The 17,409-nt window shown below is 52.0% G+C and overlaps 2 protein-coding genes across 3 annotated transcripts; one reads left to right on the plus strand and one right to left on the minus strand.

The window, feature by feature from the left end:
* Positions 1 to 1,886: 1,886 nt before the first annotated feature.
* On the plus strand, positions 1,887 to 6,638 carry LOC103169244 (C-type lectin domain family 4 member D-like). 2 transcript variants are annotated; one of them, XM_029054474.2, is made up of 6 exons: positions 1,887 to 2,106; positions 2,411 to 2,545; positions 3,086 to 3,187; positions 3,985 to 4,136; positions 4,957 to 5,072; positions 6,314 to 6,638. In XM_029054474.2, the coding sequence occupies exons 1-6, from the start codon at positions 2,082 to 2,084 to the stop codon at positions 6,483 to 6,485; spliced, it is 702 nt and encodes a 233-aa protein (XP_028910307.1). In that variant the 5' UTR covers positions 1,887 to 2,081; the 3' UTR covers positions 6,486 to 6,638. The 2 variants fall into 2 exon arrangements, with proteins under 2 accessions (XP_028910307.1, XP_028910308.1); XM_029054475.2 differs by lacking the exon at positions 3,086 to 3,187.
* A 2,202-nt stretch (positions 6,639 to 8,840) lies between these two features.
* Positions 8,841 to 15,194, minus strand: CLEC4E (C-type lectin domain family 4 member E). The gene is made up of 6 exons (XM_029054446.2): positions 14,112 to 15,194; positions 13,076 to 13,168; positions 12,597 to 12,695; positions 10,991 to 11,142; positions 9,913 to 10,028; positions 8,841 to 9,226 (listed from the first exon to the last, which is right to left on the minus strand). The coding sequence occupies exons 1-6, from the start codon at positions 14,188 to 14,190 to the stop codon at positions 9,055 to 9,057; spliced, it is 711 nt and encodes a 236-aa protein (XP_028910279.1). The 5' UTR covers positions 14,191 to 15,194; the 3' UTR covers positions 8,841 to 9,054.
* Between the last annotated feature and the right edge of the window lie 2,215 nt (positions 15,195 to 17,409).

Here is a 17,409-nt window from a genome sequence, read left to right on the forward strand (position 1 = left end):
TAACCTGATAAGAATAAAAATTACTGTACTCAAGACCTGGGCTTAGAGTATAAAAGTGGGGAGACAGACATCAAAACAAGTAAACAGGCATCAATATAAATAAATAGAATTATAGATATATACATATGTACATAAATATTGAGGGGCAGGGAGAGATTACATAGAACTGAATCTCCTAAACATCCCCTCTGCCCCCAATCTACATCCTTTTCCTAATCCCCTCAGGCTCTGAGTTCCTGGACCACTATGCATCCACTTAACTCTTGGGGTGTGTGTCTCTAGGTGTGTCTCGGTAATAATAATAATGTTGGTATTTGTTAAGCGTTTACTATGTGCAGAGCACTGTTCTAAGCACTGGGGTAGAGACAGGGTAATCGGGTTGTTCCACGTGAGGATCACAGTTAATCCCCATTTTACAGATGAGGTAACTGAGGCACAGAGAAGTTAAGTGACTTGCCCACAGTCACACAGTTGACAAGTGGCAGAGCCAGGATTGGAACCCATGACCTCTGACTCCCAAGCCCAGGCTCTTTCCACTGAGCCACGCTGCTTCTAAAAGCACTGTTATAAGTGCTGGGGGAGATACAAGGTGATCAGGTTGTCCCATGTGGGGCTCACAGTCTTAATCCCCATTTTACAGATGAGGTAACTGAGGCCCAGAGAAGTTAGTGACTTGCCCCAAGTCATATAGCTGACAAGCAGCGGAGCAAGGATTAGAACCCATGACCTCTGACTCCCAAGCCCACTCTTTCCACTGAGCCACGCTGCTTATATCTCTGGGATTATTTTCAGATGTGTCTCTAGCTGTTTCTCCAGGTGTAACTCCTGAGTGATCTCAGACTATGCATCTAGGAATGTGCCCAGCTCTGTGCCTAGCTACGTCTCTGAGGCTGTCTCTGAGTGTCTCTTTCTTCCCTGGCCTTTTTTCACATCCCCAGACTGCCCCAAACAACAGTGGCAAGGCAAACCAGCAGGGATTGGGTCTGCCAACTCTATTGTATTGTACTCCCTCAAGCATTTAGTACAGTGTTCTGCACCCAGGAGGAGCTCAGTAAATACCACCTATTGATAAGCAGCTCGGGCCCCACTAAGTGTATTGTACTCTTTCAAGCATTAATAATAATAATAATGTTGGTATTTATTAAGTGCTTACTATGTGCCGAGCACTGTTCTAAGCGCTGGGGTAGACACAGGGGAATCAGGTTGTCCCACGTGGGGCTCACAGTCTTAATCCCCATTTTACAGATGAGGGAACTGAGGCACAGAGAAGTTAAGTGACTTGCCCACAGTCACACAGCCGACAAGTGGCAGATCTGGGATTCGAACTCATGAGCCCTGACTCCAAAGCCCGTGCTCTTTCCACTGAGCCACGCTGCTTCATTTAGTACAGTGTTCTGCACCCAGGAGGAACTCAATAAATACCACCTACTGATAAGCAGCTCGGGCCCCACTAATGTTGGTATTTGGTATTTAAGTACTTACTATGTGCAGAGCACTGTTCTAAGCACTGGGAGAGATACAGGGTAATCAGGCTGTCCCACGTGAGGTTCACAGTCTTAATCCCCATTTTACAGAAGAGATAACTGAGGCACAGAGAAGTTAAGTGACTTGCCCACAGTCACACAGCTGACAAGTGGCAGAGCTGGGATGCGAACCCATGACCTCTGACTCCCAAGCCCGGGCTCTTTCCACTGAGCCACACTGCTTCTCTGCACTATGCCCATTCTGGGATGGGGTGGCGTGATCATTATGCCTAACACCCCAAAATGTGGCTGCCCAATTTTCCCTAGGGGGTGGGGCCTCTGGGCTCATTTCCCCATTCTCACTGCAGGTCTGGTGTGGGTTTGGTGTCACAATTTCCCTTCTGTCCCCTCGTCTTCCCCGCCTCCTTCCCCACAGACCAAACCCGAACCCAGTCCACCCCAGCCAGACTGAAGAATTCTTCCCAGCTTTATCCTGCAGTCTCCTGTCCTTTTTCTAGCTGTGAGACCCTACCTTGGGAACACGACCTCTGACCGCAACTTGGAGGCCCCGCGTTGGATCAGACAGTCCCAAACAGAGCGAGTGTGAGGCTCGGTGTCATGGAGCTCCCGGCAGGCTCCCAAGGTGAGGATCCTCCTATCCCACCAAGGTGAGGGTGGGGCCGGTGTCAGTTTGGGTCTCGATGATCCCAGATTGCCAAGGAGGAGGAGGAGGGAGGGGAGGAAGCGGTGTCAGGGTGTCCAGGGATGAGGTGGGAGGGGGAGGAGTAGTGGGCCTGGGGAGCAGAGCTTTGGGGTGGGACTAGGCAGGGGTGTGGGACAAAGTGTGAGCTGTCATGGGCCCTTGGCCGCTTCTGGAATCCTTAGGGCGAGGAGAATAGGCTCTGCCTGAGCCAGGCTGGCCAGATCTCCCTGTTTGGGTCTTTCAGACATCTCTGAAGTGAGAGATTCCCAGGCTCTGGTGCAATCCACCTCCGCCTCGCCCAGCGTTCCCCCCAGCACCATCATTGTCACTGGAATTTCCATTCTGCTGCTCACTTCCTGTTTCACGGCCAGCTGTCTCGGTGCGTTGTGATCAGCCTCATCCTGGAGGCCCTTTCTCCCCCTCTGCCTATCCCCTGGTCCCAAGATCTCCTCACACCCACCCCTGGGCTCTCCCCTACCCCGCAGCTGTATCTCGCTGGATCTGCTTGACTGGGCCTCCCTCTTCCTACTGCTGAAGATGTGGGGGTGAAGGGACAGCCTCTGAGAGGGGGATGGGGGATTGGACTGTGAGGAGGATGGACCCACTCCTGTGGTCACCAAGGCTTCCCTGTGGGATGTGTCCAACTCTTCACCCTGGGAGAGCCGGACAGGTCGAGGCAGATCAGCTGGGTCCGGCACAGGAGCCCCGAAAAGGGGATGGAAGACTTCTCCCCAGCTCTGCCGCTCCCAGTCCCAGCCCCTGTCTGCAGCCCCCACTCCCAACTACAGCCCCCAACCCGGCTTCCACCTGCAGTTCCCACTCTGCCCCCACCTAGCCCCACCCTTGCCCACAGCCCCTGCCTCTCCCCAGCCACACATGCTCAGGCAAGGCAGCTCTGATCTGTCTGCTTGCCCTCCAGTGACCCAGCATGGTTTTGCCCAGCTCTGTAAGGACCCTGAAGGTCTAGCCCCTCTGAACCACACCCAGGTGTCCTGCCTCAGAGAGCGCTCCCAGGTGGAAGGTACGGTCACCGGCTGCGGTGGGCGGTGGAGGGGGGGACGACACACTGCTTCCACACCTCCTGAGGACCCAAACTCATAGTGGTATTTCAACCAATCTGACCTTCACAGGGTGGAGTTGGATGGACCAGTCCGTTTTTGCCCTGGAAGCTGTAGGGTTAAGGGTTGGGGAGTTGGGGCAGAGGTCAGGATCAAGGGGTGGAGACAGAGGTCAAGATCAGGTTCTCACCACTGACCACTTGCCCACGCCCTCCCTCTGGCCTTAAATTTCCTCCCCCTTCACATCCGACAGACACCACACTTCCCACCTTCAAAACCTTAATAAAATTCCATCTCCTCCAAGGGCCTTCCCCACTAAGCCCTCGTTTCCCCTACTCCCTCTCCCTTCCGCATTACCTAGGCACTCGGGACACTACCCCTTGAGCACTTGATGTACACCCCATCTCCCAGCCTCACAGCACTTATGTATATATTTTTATGTAAATATATATATATATATCTCCCATTTCCCCTACCTGTAATTCATTTTAATGTCTGTCTCCCCCACGACATGATATGCTGCTTGTGGGTAGGGATCATGTCTATCAACTGTACTGTATTGTTCAGTGCCCTGCACCTAGTAAGCGCTCAATAAATACCATTCACTAAATTGACTGACTGACAGATTTATGTGCACAACCAAGGGACCACACCCCAGGGCACGGCCCTTCTGAGGAACTGTATGTAGCTCAGAGCCCAAGTGCTGAGGACAAGTCCCCCCAGTTAAGAACTCTTTCCTCTTGACTTTCCCCCTCCCCAGGGCGAATGTGGAGCTGCTGTCCCCAGGACTGGAGACCCTTCCAGACTAGCTGTTACTTCTTCCCCAGGGATGTCCTGCCCTGGAATGAGGCCCAGAGCAAATGCTTGAAGCAACAAGCCCACCTGGTCGTCATCAACACGGAAGCAGAGAAGGTATTCTGGCCACCCTGGGGGATTCCATGCTGGTAGGGGGTGGCGGGGGGGAATGGCACTGTGCTGGGGGATGAGCTCCATGCTGAGGATGGGGTAGATACTGTGTTGGAGGATGGGCTCTGTGCTTTGATGGGGCATCACCTACCTGTTCCTTTTTCTCTCTGCTCTACCCATACCCACTTCCTACCTGTCCTTCAGTGGATATTTCTCCAAAGCCCTCGTGAAATCCTACCTTTTCCAGAAATCCTTCCCTGTCTTATCCCCATTTCTTTAGTCATGTCGTTCCATCAGCTCCTTAGCACTTCTTTGAATAGCTCTTAATTATTTTCTTAATGAATGCATTACCTTCTTTTAGATTTACTGTGCTCACTCTCCTACTCTTCTACTTATTGTATAGTTACAATTTGTCTCCTTTTTTCCCATTTGACTGGAAGCGCCTTGAAGGTACTGCTTTCTTTCACTTATACTACATGTTCCCAAGCACCTATTTCAGCAACTCTATTATTATATTGTACTCTCCCAAGTGTTTAGTTCAATTCTCTGCACATAGTAAATTTCAATCCATGTACTTAATTGATTGATTACAGCATCCAGTTCATTGCTGTGCACATACTGGGGCTGGGGGGAGTGGACAGTAGGCATCCAGTCCAGTATTGTGCTCACGGCATGGGAACAGATATGCGTGTGTGCAACCCCCACACAAACCACACAAACCAAACACACAAACCCAAACCAAACACAGTTTTCTGGGAGGGATTGGGAAAGATTCAGACTTTTGCAATTTGAGTCAGCTGGTGGGGTTTCTGCTTTCTTTCTTCAGAATTTCATTACCCAAGGGAAACCTCTCAACTCCAGCATCCACCTGGGCCTGAAGAAACGGAAGAAGGAGAGGCAGTGGAGGTGGGAGGATAAGACACCCTATAACCCAGCTGACACGTGAGTGGCCCTGGAAGGAGGAGGCAGAGGCGGTTGAGGGAAAGAGATGGGCAGGAGAGGTCTGGAGTAGGAAGGTAACCCATAAACCAGAGTACGTGCCTAAACCAGTGCTCTGCATGTAGTAGGTCTCCAGTACAGTGCTTGGCACACATTAGGGGCCCAGTATAGTGCCCTGCATTCAGTAAGTCCCTAGTATGGGGTTCTGCATGCAGCAGCTGCCCAGTACAGTGCTCTGCACACAGGAGTCCATTACAGTGCTCTTCATCAATTAAAGCTTATGATGATTCAAGCTTAGCGAAGCAATGTGGCTCAGTGGAAAGAGCCCGGACTTGAGAGTCAGAGGTCATGGCTTCGAATCCCGGCCTTGCCACTCTTCAGCTGTGTGACTGTGGGCAAGTCACTTCACTTCTCTGGGCCTCAGTTACCAGCAGTGTGGGTCAGTGGAAAGAGCCCGGGCTTGGGAGTCAGAGCTCATGGGTTCGAATCTCAGCTCCGCCACTTGCCAGCTGTGTGACTTTGGGCAAGTCACTTCACTTCTCTGGGCCCCAATTCCCTCATCTAATAATAATAATGTTAGTATTTGTTAAACGCTTACTATGTGCAGAGCACTGTTCTAAGCGCTGGGGTAAACACAGGGGAATCAGGTTGTCCCACGTGGGGCTCACAGTCTTCATCCCCATTTTACAGATGAGGGAACTGAGGCACAGAGAAGTTAAGTGACTTGCCCACAGTCACACAGCTGACAAGTGGCAGAGCTGGGATTTGAACTCATGAGCCCTGACTCCAAAGCCCGTGCTCTTTCCACTGTGCCACGCTGCTTCTCATCTGTAAAATGGGGATGAAAACTGTGAGCCCCACATGGGACAACCTGATCACCTTCTATCCCCCCCAGCGCTTAGAACCGTGCTTTACACATAGTAAGCGCTTAACAAATACCAACATGATGATTATGATTAAAACGGGCATTGACTGTGAGCCTCATGTGGGACAACCTGATTATTACCCTGTATCTCCCCCAGCGCTTAGAAGAGTGCTCTGCAAATAGTTAGCGCTTCACAAAGACCAACATTATTAAGAAGAAGAAGACGATGATAATGACGACGTCTAGTATGGGGGAAACTTTTTTGGGTGGTGCGCAGGGGAAGATGCGTTCTGGGAGAGAGGGGGAACGGAGCTCTTTTCCTCCACCTCCTGTCGCTCGCGAGTCCGACTCCCGTCCTGACTGAGTGTCTTTCGTGCAGGTTTGGGGTCGAGGGAGACCCCCAGGAGGGAGACCCCGCGTTGGGCGCCCGGGAGGAGCGCTGTGCTGTCCTCACCCTCCGGCAGACGTCCAGCAGGTGGCGATGGAGCGGCACGGACTGTGTGGACGCCACGGCCCATTGGATCTGCGAGATGCCCCGGAGAAGCTTCTGAAAACACACACCCAACAACACAACACACACCACACCGCCTCCCCCGCGTTGGAGAAGGCGGGGCTACAGAGCTTCGGGCGGGGCTGAAAGCTGTGAGCCTTTACTACAGGGCTTTGCACACAGTGTGCTTTCAATAAATACGACTAATCATAAAGTTGGTATTTGTTAAGCGCTTACTATGTGCAGAGCACTGTTCTAAGCACTGGGATAGATACAGGGTCATCGGGTTGTCCCACGTGAGGCTCACAGTTAATCCCCATTTTACAGGTGAGGTATCTGAGGCACCGAGAAGCGAAGTGACTTGCCCACAGTCACACAGCTGACAAGTGGCAGAGCCGGGAGTCGAACCCATGACCCCTGACTCCGAAGCCCAGGCTCTTTCCACTGAGCCACGCTGCTTCCCAAGTGAATGAGAGAGTGACTAAGTGAATGAGAGAGAAGGGGACAGACTGTGAGTCTTCTAGACTGTGAGCCTGTTGTTGGGTACGGATTGTCTGTATCTGTAATTGCGGCTCAGTGGCAATGGTGGTGGTATTTGTTAAGCGCTTACTATGTGCAAAGCACTGTTCTAAGCGCTGGGGGGGATAGAAGGTGATCAGGGTGTCCCATGTGGGGCTCGCAGTTTTAATCCCCATTTGACAGATGAGGTCACTGAGGCACAGAGGAGTGAAGTGACTTGCCCACAGTCACACAGCTGACAAGTGGTGGAGCCAGGATTTGAACCCATGACCTCTGACTCCCCAGCCCAGGCTCGTTCTTGGGAGCCAGAGGTCGTGGGTTCAAATCTCTGCTCTGCCACTTAATAATGTTGATATTTCTTAAGTGCTTACTGTGTGCAGAGCACTGTTCTAAGCGCTGGGGTAGATACAGGGTAATCAGGTTGTCCCACGTGAGGCTCACAGTTAATCCCCACTTTACAGATGAGGTCACTGAGGCTCAGAGAAGTTAAGTGACTTGCCCACAGTCACACAGCTGACGAGTGGCAGATCCGGGAATCGAACCCATGACCTGTGACTCCGAAGCCCAGGCTCTTTCCACTGAGCTACGCTGCTTGCCCACTTGTCACTGCCACTTGTCAGCTGTGTGCCTGGGGGTAACTTCACTTCACTTCTCGGTGCCTCAGTTGCCTCATCTGTAAAATGGGGATTAACTGTGAGCCTCACGTGGGACCACCTGATTACCCTGTATCTACCCCAGTGCTTAGAACAGTGCTCTGCACATAGAAAGCGCTTAACAAATACCAACATTATTATTATTAATTGTACTTCCCAAGTGCTTAGTAGAGTTCCCAAGTGCTTAGTAGATTGAATGAATGAATGACAGGGTTCAGAACTGTGAAAGAGAAGGGAAGGGAGAATGGACTTGAGAGATCGAAGGGGAAGGCGTAGAGTTGGGTGAGGGGGGGAGGTAATGAAGAACTGGGAGAAAGAAGAGGGGTACGAGAGCAGTGAGAGAAATGGGGGAAGAGGGTACAGAGCTGAGGGGAGGGGTGGGGTGGTGGGGGTTTCCTTCTTTCCACCAGAGCTGGCCGGCACATTCACTGCTCATTGGCTTTACCTGCTCACTTGTTAACCTGAAAGACGGAGGATACAGACGGGCAAACTCCAAGATTGGGGTAACCGGGCTTTAAGGAATTATATAACTCTTTGTCAGAATTTCATTATTTATTTTACATATTAAATGGGACATTCAGTTATTCATATCAACTACTTTAGCCATTCTCCCAGTGACCATTTGCTTGTCCTTCTTCCCGCTCCCGTTCTGTGTGTCTGCTGGTCTCCCCTTATATTGCAAATCCCTGGAAGCCAGAGATGGCATCCTGGCTTCCGCCACAACTCTCCCAAGTGCTTTAGTTCAGTGCTCTGCACTCGGGAGATGATGACTCACTAGGAGCCAAGCATTGTGCTGAGTGCTGGGGCACAGGTGGGAAAATGAGATGGAATCCAGTCCCCACCCCTCATGGGGCTCACAGTCTAAGAGGGAGAGAGAGCAGATCCTCCCTTTTACAGATGAATAAACTGAGGGCCCAGAGAGATTAAGTGATCTGTCAGGGGCAGAACTGGGATTAGAACTAGAGTCTCTTTGCTTCCAGTCCTCAGGAACCCTGCCTCCTGTTCAACCATGGAGAAGTTGGTTGAGAAGCAGCATGGTGTAGTGGATAGGACATGGGCCTGAGAGTCAGAAGGTCATGGGTTCTAATGCTGGCTGCCCCACTTGTCTGCTGTGTGACTTTGGGCAAATCACTTCATTTCTCTGTGCCTCAGTTACCTCATCTGTAAAAATTGGGGGATTAAGAGTGTGAGTCCAGTGAGGGATAGGAACTGTGTCCATCCTGATTAACTCATATCTACCCCAGTGTTTGGCAGATAGTAAGTGCTTAAGAAGTACCATAATAATAATAATTATTATTATTGTTAAGTTTTCCCAGGTACCCAAATGTTCATGACATGCACTCAGCCCTGACCAGAACATAGGGAGGGAAGAAGGGAAGGGAAGAACTCAGATTCCTGAGGAAAGAACAATCTGTCTACCTGTCTGCCGGCCCCACACCCCCATCCCTCCCAGGTCGCTCACATTCCCTTTTTCCCTGCAGAAAGCGTCTGGGCTGGCATCTCACAGATTCTGTAGTGGAAGGAGAAACAAGTCACGTCATTCCAGGTCTCCTTGGCATTGGGAGAGTCTCTTGTGGTGGCACAATCTTCAACTCCCACGATGTTGTTGGGTTCCCCCAAGTCCCAGAAGCTGCATGGGCACAGATGAGGGAAAAGGAAGGCAGGTGGGGGGAGAGGGGAGAGAGAAAATCCATCGGTGCCTAGAGAAGCAGGATGGCTTAGTGGCTAGATCATGGGCCTGGGAATCAGAAGGGCCTGGGTTCTAATATTGCTCTAATAAAAAGGTCATTTTGTATGACCTTGGGGAAGTCATTTCTCTGTGCTTCAGTTACCTCAAATGTTAAATGGGGATTATTATTAATAATATTTGTTAATAATAATAATAATGGTATTTCTTAAGCACTTACTATGTGCCAAGCACTGTTCTAAGCACTAAGAAGTTAAGTGGCTTGCCTAAAGTCACACAGCAGACAAGTGGTGGAGCCGGAATTAGAAACCACGTCCTCTGACTTCCAAGCCCGTGCTCTTGCCACTACAAACTTCCTGCCTTGTTCACCGCTTCTCAACTCCCCAAGCCCACTGCCAAGTTCCACTAGCCCTTTTGGGTTCTCTCCGGTCCCCCAAAGCCTCCCCGGATCCCATTTCCAAGTCGGCATCTCTGCCCCCATCCATCTCTCTCTCATTCCTCCTCTCCATCTGCCAGCCATGTCCCACCCAGCGCCCCCATAATCCTGTGAAGACACAGGTGGGGTGAAGGCGGGGGAGGGAGGAGGAGCATGAGCGAGATCGAGTCTGTCCTGTCAGAAAGTCTCTCACCTCCGAGATGGGTCATAGGGCGTGCCGTCCACCCATGTCCATTTTCCTTCGACATGCTTGTCTGTCAAGCCCAGGAAGAATTCTCTCCTTCTAGGCTTTGATTGGAAAATGAATTCCTACAAGACAAGAGATTGGTGGATGAGAAGAGATATTGTGTTCTCATCCGGACAGGCCTCTTCTGACCCCTCCTCAGGCACTGAGGCGGGCAGATCTGGGAAAGAAGCTTGGAGAAAGCTAGAGTTAAGGTGGGGGTCTTTGAAGGTCACTAAGTCCACCCCTTTAGATTGTAACTTGATTTAAAGGGTTCCCACCAGAGAAGGGTTAGGGTTAGGGCCTAGGGCAGGGGTAGAGGCGGGGCAGGATTCCCCTCCTGGGAAGGGTGTTCCCACATTTGCCCATTGTTTTTCCACTCCAATCCTCTCCACCTCTGCTGGCCATGAAATCCTGCCTCACCTCTCCTATTACCTCCTCCCTGGCTGCCCCCCACTTAACGGCGACATGATTGGAGTATGTAATAATAATGATGGTATTTGTTAAGCACTTACTCTGTGCCAGGCACTGTATCAAGTTCTGGGATTGATACAAGCAAATCAGGTCACAGTGCCTGTCCTCAAGGGACTCACAGTCTTAATTCCCACTTGACAGATAAGGTAACTGAAGCACAGAGAAGTAAAGTGACTTACCCAAGGTCACACATCAGACAAGTAACAGAGCCAAGATTAGAACCCAAGTCCTTCTGACTCCCAGGCCCGGGCTCCATCCACTAGGCAATGCTGCTTCCCTGCTTGGTGTCCTCGGTGGGGGTCTAGCCCAGTGAAGTATACTTTTCTGTCCACCCTAATGCTGATATCACCCCTTCCTTCTGGACACCCTCATGAGATGGGCTGGTGGAATGAAATGGGGCTGGACCCGGTGGTCAGATGGCTGGATGGTCAGGACTGACCTTACCCTGACCTAGTACTCTTTCCACTGGGTCCTCCAGGGACCTGCTCCCCCAAACACCAAATCCCCCAGTAACATTTCCTCCAGATGTCAGCTCCCCGGACCTGCTTCCTCAAATATTGGCTGTCCCCAGTACCTGCTCCTCCTGCGAGTTGATGACCACCAGCTGGGCGCCCATCCCGGTGCAGTTGAGCCGGCTGGATGACCAGGTCAAGGTGTCCGAAGAGAAGAAGTAGCAGTGGGACTGGAAGTGCTTCCAGCCCCTGGGGCAGCAATCTCGGATGGACCCTGGGAGTAGGCCCCGAGACCATCATCGCAGCCCTTCCTGCCCTGGGCAGGGAGCGCAGAGGGACTCTACGCTCCATTGTCACCCATGGGGAGCTGAGCCTGGTCAGGGTCAGGAGCCCAGGCAGGGGTGTTCCTGCTCCAACACTAGCCTGCAAATCAGAGCTAGGTCAAGCCAAGCCCCTTCGTCTCTCCCTCCCCATAACCCTCTACTCTCTAACTTCTGTCCCCAGGTTGCCTAACTCCTGGCCTGATGGGAAGGCAAGTTTGGGGACTCTAGGGTAGACTGAGAGCCCGCAATCTCGGTGTCATCCTTGACTCGTCCCTCTCGTTCACCCCACACATCCTATCCGTTACCGAGACCTGCCGGTTTCACCTCTACAATATCGCCAAGATCCGCCCTTTCCTCTCCACCCAAACGGCTACCTTACTATTACGGGCTCTCGTTATATCCCGGCTAGACTACTGTGTCGGCCTTCTCTCTGACCTCCCTTCCTCCTCTCTCGCCCCGCTCCGGTCTATTCTTCACTCTGCTGCCCGGCTCATCTTCCCGCAGAAACGATCTGGGCATGTCACTCCCCTTCTTAAACAACTCCAGTGGTTGCCTATCGACCTCCGCTCCAAACAAAAACTCCTCACTCTAGGCTTCAAGGCTCTCCATCACCTTGCCCCTTCCTACCTCTCCTCCCTTCTCTCTTTCTACCGCCCACCCCGCACGCTCCGCTCCTCTGCCGCCCACCTCCTCGCCGTCCCTCGGTCTCGCCTATCCCGCCGTCGACCCCCGGGTCACGTCCTCCCGCGGTCCCGGAACGCCCTCCCTCCTCACCTCCGCCAAACTGATTCTCTTTCCCTCTTCAAAACCTTACTTAAAAATCACCTCCTCCAAGAGGCGTTCCCAGACTGAGCTCCTCTTCCCCCTCTACTCCCTCTGCCATCCCCCCTTTACCTCTCCGCAGCTTAAGCCTCATTTTCCCCTTTTCCCTCTGCTCCTCCACCTCTCCCTTCCCATCCCCACAGCACTGTACTCGTCCGCTCGACTGTATATATTTTCGTTACCCTATTTATTTTGTTAATGAATTGTACATCGCCTCGATTCTATTTAGTTGCCATTGTTTTTACGAGATGTTCCTCCCCTTGACGCTGTTTAGTGCCATTGTTCTCGTCTGTCCGTCTCCCCCGATTAGACTGTAAGCCCGTCAAACGGCAGGGACTGTCTCTATCTGTTGCCGACTTGTTCATCCCAAGCGCTTAGTACAGTGCTCTGCACATAGTAAGCGCTCAATAAATACTACTATTGAAAAGCGGGATTAGGGGCTCCCCGGAAGGTGGTGAGGAAGCGGGTCTGGGGGCTCCTGGGCAGCAGAGGGGAGGTGGGTTTGGGGACTTCCTGGTGGAAGTGGGAAAGGCGGGTTTGGGGTCGGGGCTGCAAAGCAGGCAAAATGGATTTGGGGGCATACCTGACCCAGAGCTGTAGCAGGAAATTTCTGAGAAGAAGTCGTTCAGTCGCAGAAGGGTGCCTTCTTCCTCGCAGAACTGGGAGAAGGCACGTTGAGTCACTGGGTTGGAAGGACAGAAGGGTCCTGATCTGTGGCCACCGGTTCTGTCTGTCACCCCTCCGCCCCCTGCCTGCTCACCGCGTGTCTGCCACCCATCCCCTGCCTGGCCCCCGCCCTCCCTCCACCTGTCTGCTGCCCAGTCCCTGCCAGCCCCTGTCATCCTCTCCAGCCGCCAAGAGCCACTCCATTCCCGGTAGGGAGGTGGGAGGGGAAGGAAGCGTTTGGGGAGCCCAAGCACCTGCATTTGGACATATGCTTGGAATCCCCTGGGGAAGAGGAGCGATTGTCTAGCTTCCTCAGGAGTCAGGGAGTGGGGAGTGGCCTCCAGGCTCTGACTCCCCCCTCACCCCTGACCAATGACCCAGGCCTGCACAACCTACCAAGGCACCTGGCGATGAAGCAGGCGCTGAGCAGCAGGACGGGGACCGTGGCGGCGGCCCATGGGCTCCACGGGGGGCAACAGCAACCTCGGCCTGCAGGTGGGACAGAGGCTGTTGGGTTGCGGATGACTGGACCTCCTAGGTTTGGGGCCATTCCAGCCCAGGGTCCCCCCCACACTCAACCTTCCCTCTGACACAAGTACACACCCTTCCCTCCTCACAGCTGACATACTGGACATCAGACAGAGGTTTCATCATCGTCACCATTTCCATCATTTATGCATTTCTACTGGCTGCGGAACACTTTACTGGGTGCCTGTTGTGTGTGGAGTGCTTTGCTGGTTGTCTGTTGTGTGCAGAGTGCTGGGCTAAGCATGTGCTGTGTGCAGAACACTATACTGGGTCCCTGCTGTGTGCAGAGTGCTGTGCTGGGTGCTAGCTTTGTGCAGGGCACTGGAGAGGAGTGGAAAATGGGTGCTGGGTCAGCACGGTGTGGGGTCACCCACAGGACCTTCACCCTAGAAGGCCAAGCTGCCTGGCCAGTCTGCACCCAGCACCCGTCACCCCGTCTCTCCCTCCTCCCCGCATCCCCTCTACAGGCTCTCTGGGGGCTGGGAAGGCCCATATGTGGAGTGGTCCAAGGACCCCACACGGTTGCCCCTGGCCAGTCAGAGCCCGGAGCTGGATCTGCTGACCCCTCTAACTCCTTCTTGCCGCAAGCCTGGCCCTCTCCTTCAGCTCCACCTTTCTAACTCACTTAGTATAGTGCTTTCACACAGTAAGCACCCAATAAATACAATTGAATGAATGAAAGCACTTTTTCTGTTCTCTCTCTCAGTCTTGTCACTTTCCCTGCACTCAGCTCTATTTCTCATCTCAAGCCTCATTCTCCTCCTCTTTCTCCTCCCTCCCTCTCCATCCTCCTCTTCTTCCTCCTTCTCCATCTCCCACCCTCCTCCTTCTCCTCCCTCCATTTCTCATCCTCGTCTTTCTTCTCTTTCGCTCCCTCCTCCTCCTATCTCCCTCTCCAACTCACCTAGGAGTCCGGAGAGTCGGGAAGGAAAATGTCCATTGAAATTCCGGTTTTGTGGTCCAGCTCCCTTGGGTGGGCTCATCCTGGCTGCCAAAGATAGAGTCTATCTGTCTGCCCGTCTGCCTGCCTGTTGTCTATCGGTGCCTCTCTCTCGGTCTTCCTTTGTCGTTTCCAGTGGGTCTCTGGCTCTGGCTCCCAGTCTTTCTCCTCCAAGGTACTGGACAGTGCTGGTCTCCAGCCCCAGGCTCTGCTCTCCGAGGGGTCCTGCGTGGCCAGCCGGGTGTCAGGAGCCCAGGGCTGAATTCCCCCACTTTCATAAGGAGGCACGAGGGGCCGGATAACCCAGCAGTCACAGTTTCCTGTCTTTGGGGCTGTACCCAAAGGGGAAATGGAGCAAGAGCTGGCAGACCCCACCCACACACAGAGGTTGGACAGGATTGGCCAAAGACCAGCACTTATACAGTGCCTGGAAGATAATAAACGTTTAACAAATACCATAAAAAAGGGGGAAACTCACCTCTTTCCATTTCCCCACAAGAATTTCCCTTCTTCCCTATTTCAGAGATTGAGTCCCTCCTGGGTTGGTGAGTCGGATAAAGGCTAGCCCCGGGCAGCTTCACCCTGGGCAGACACCCTGGGACCCCTGGGAACCCCAAAGCTCACAACTGTCTGTCTCCCCAACCCCACTGGACCGGCCCTTGAGCCGACCGCAACTTGTCCACCCGCATTAACGGCGGTTAAAAAGGCCTTCCGTGGAGACATCCCCAGACCAATCCCTTGCTCAGCCTGGAGGGCCGAGGGGATCGGTCATCCCTTCCTTTCAGTCCTCACTGCCACCTTGTCCCCCAACACCCCACCGCCACGGGGAAAGAGACCTCCATCTGAAGGGTGGAGGCTTCTCAGGCTTCTGGAGTCTTGAGCTCCCCTGGCTCCAAAGGCCTCCGGGGAGGCCAAGAACTTACTACAATGCTCTGCACACAATAAGGGCTCAATAAATACCATTCATTGATTAATTGATCAATTAAAAGCATTTTTATCATTCAAACATATACTTCTACAACATCTGAGTGTTATTTCCCCATATGAAGAGGGAAGGCATTCCAGGCCAGAGGCAGGATGTGGATGAAGGGCTGGCAGTGAGGTAGATGAGATCAAGGTACAGGTAGTACGTTGCCTGCCACATAGTAAGTTTTTAACAGATACCATTAAAAAAAAGTGCCACCTCCAGCTCCTCGAGCAGTTCCACCAACATCACTTATGGAACAGGACTCAAATATCAAATGGCGAGGCAAGGTCATGGACAGTGATGTTCTGGAACGGACTCAGCCTCCCAGCTTCGAAGCTCTGCTCACCTCAACACAGCTTTGCTGGGTAGGGGAAGTGAGAAGAATGAGTGAAAGTAGAAGACACAAACAGCTGCTGGATGGGGAACTGAAATTGAGAAACCAAAAGTCAGGAGGGCAGAGGAAGCGTTTCAATAATAATAATAATAATAATCGTGGTGTTTGTTAAGCGCTTACTGTGTGACAGGCACTGTACTTAGCGCTGGGTTGGGTACAAGCAAATCGGGTTGGACACAGTCTGAATCAACATTTTACATATGAGGAAACTGAGGCACAGAGTAGTGAAATGACTTGCTCACGGTCACACAGCAGACAAGTGGCGGAGCCTGGATTAGAACACATGACCTTCTGACTCCCAGGTCCGCGCTCTATCCGCTATGCCCTGCTGCTTCCCAGGACACGGTAAAACAAAGCATCAGACAGGAATGCATCCCAGGTGAAAACTGGAAGTCAGTGGCTGAGGATAGACCAATATGGTGTGCTGCTAAAAAGAATAATTATAATCATAATAACTATGACATTTGTTAAAGTGCTTACTATGTGCCAGCACTGTACTAAAAGCTGTAGATGCAAGATAGCCGGGTCAGACACAGTCTGTAATAATAATAATAATAATGTTGGTATTTGTTAAGCGCTTACTATGTGCCGAGCACTGTTCTAAGCGCTGGGGTAGACATAGGGGAATCAGGTTGTCCCACGTGGGGCTCACAGTCTTAATCCCCATTTTACAGATGAGGGAACTGAGGCACAGAGAAGTTAAGTGACTTGCCCTCTGTCCCATGTAGGGCTCACAGTCTTAATCCCCATTTTACAGGTGAGGTAACTGAGGCCCAGAGAAGTGAAGTGACTTGCCCAAGGTCACACAGCAGACCCGTGGTGGAGCTGGGATTAAAATACAGGTCCTCTGACTCCCCAGGCCATGCTCTTTCTGCTAGGCCACGCTGCTTCTCATGGAGAGACAAGGCGCTGTGGCTAGTGAGGCACTGGGCACAGTGTGATGCAATGATATCTCGTGTCACGTGGAGATTCCATTAAAGCAAGTAGCCCAGGGTCATTGGGTTGAGCAGTTAGTCTGGCCCAGGCAGCTCTGGACCAATGCATCTAAACCCAGTGGAATCTCAGACAGAAGTAAGTTAAGTTATTTTGTGTTGAAATTGTGCTTTCGGCTCTTTGAGCACCGACTACTCAGTGGCTGCCTTTCGTTTGGCTCTTTTGCCCCAAAAGGTTCCCGATCCCTACTCGTCGTGTTAGAAGCAGAATTTTTGCCCTAAAAGTTTAATTGCAGAGCAAAATTAATTTATTGCCAGTTGACTAATCAACTGGTAGGAATAGTTTCTGTCCTCCTTGCAGAAATGAGGAAACATAATAGGGGGATGTGTCTCCCCACTTAGGAGAGAGTCAAGCCCAAAAAAGGAAAGGTTCTTTTCCTCTTTGATCTGCAGCTGCTGATCCTGTCCTGAAATGTCCCAGTGAGCCTCCTCCTCCTCCTCCTGCAGCTGACAATGACTCCAACTGTGTCAACCCTGGAGCAACGTAACTCCAGGCAAAAGGAAAGATGACCACATAGCCAGCTCTGGATGTAGACTTTCCTCATCTATCTCTGTCCGTATAACGGCCTGAAATGTGCTCAGAACAGCTGTATCCACAAAAGCATACAGGGCGAGTTCTTTTGGCCCCTATAAACCTTCATTTAACCACTACTTATCTCTTCCGCTAAGATATACACACTCTCCTGCAGCAGTCATCGTAGACATGCCGGAAATGTATCTGGAATGAAGTAGTGAAGGGTTTAACCTTCACCCACTGCTCTAATCAGCTCCCTGACTGACACGGAGGTATCTGTCAATAGCATCATCTTCAAACCTGAAGGGCAACTATAAATAGTGATGGCTCAGAATATGAGGGGAGGGAATATGCCCTGCTGGGAACATCTGGCAGGAAAAGTTCCTTGGAATGTT

This window comes from Ornithorhynchus anatinus, chromosome X4 (assembly GCF_004115215.2).
Source record: "Ornithorhynchus anatinus isolate Pmale09 chromosome X4, mOrnAna1.pri.v4, whole genome shotgun sequence".
Lineage (NCBI taxonomy): Eukaryota > Metazoa > Chordata > Mammalia > Monotremata > Ornithorhynchidae > Ornithorhynchus > Ornithorhynchus anatinus.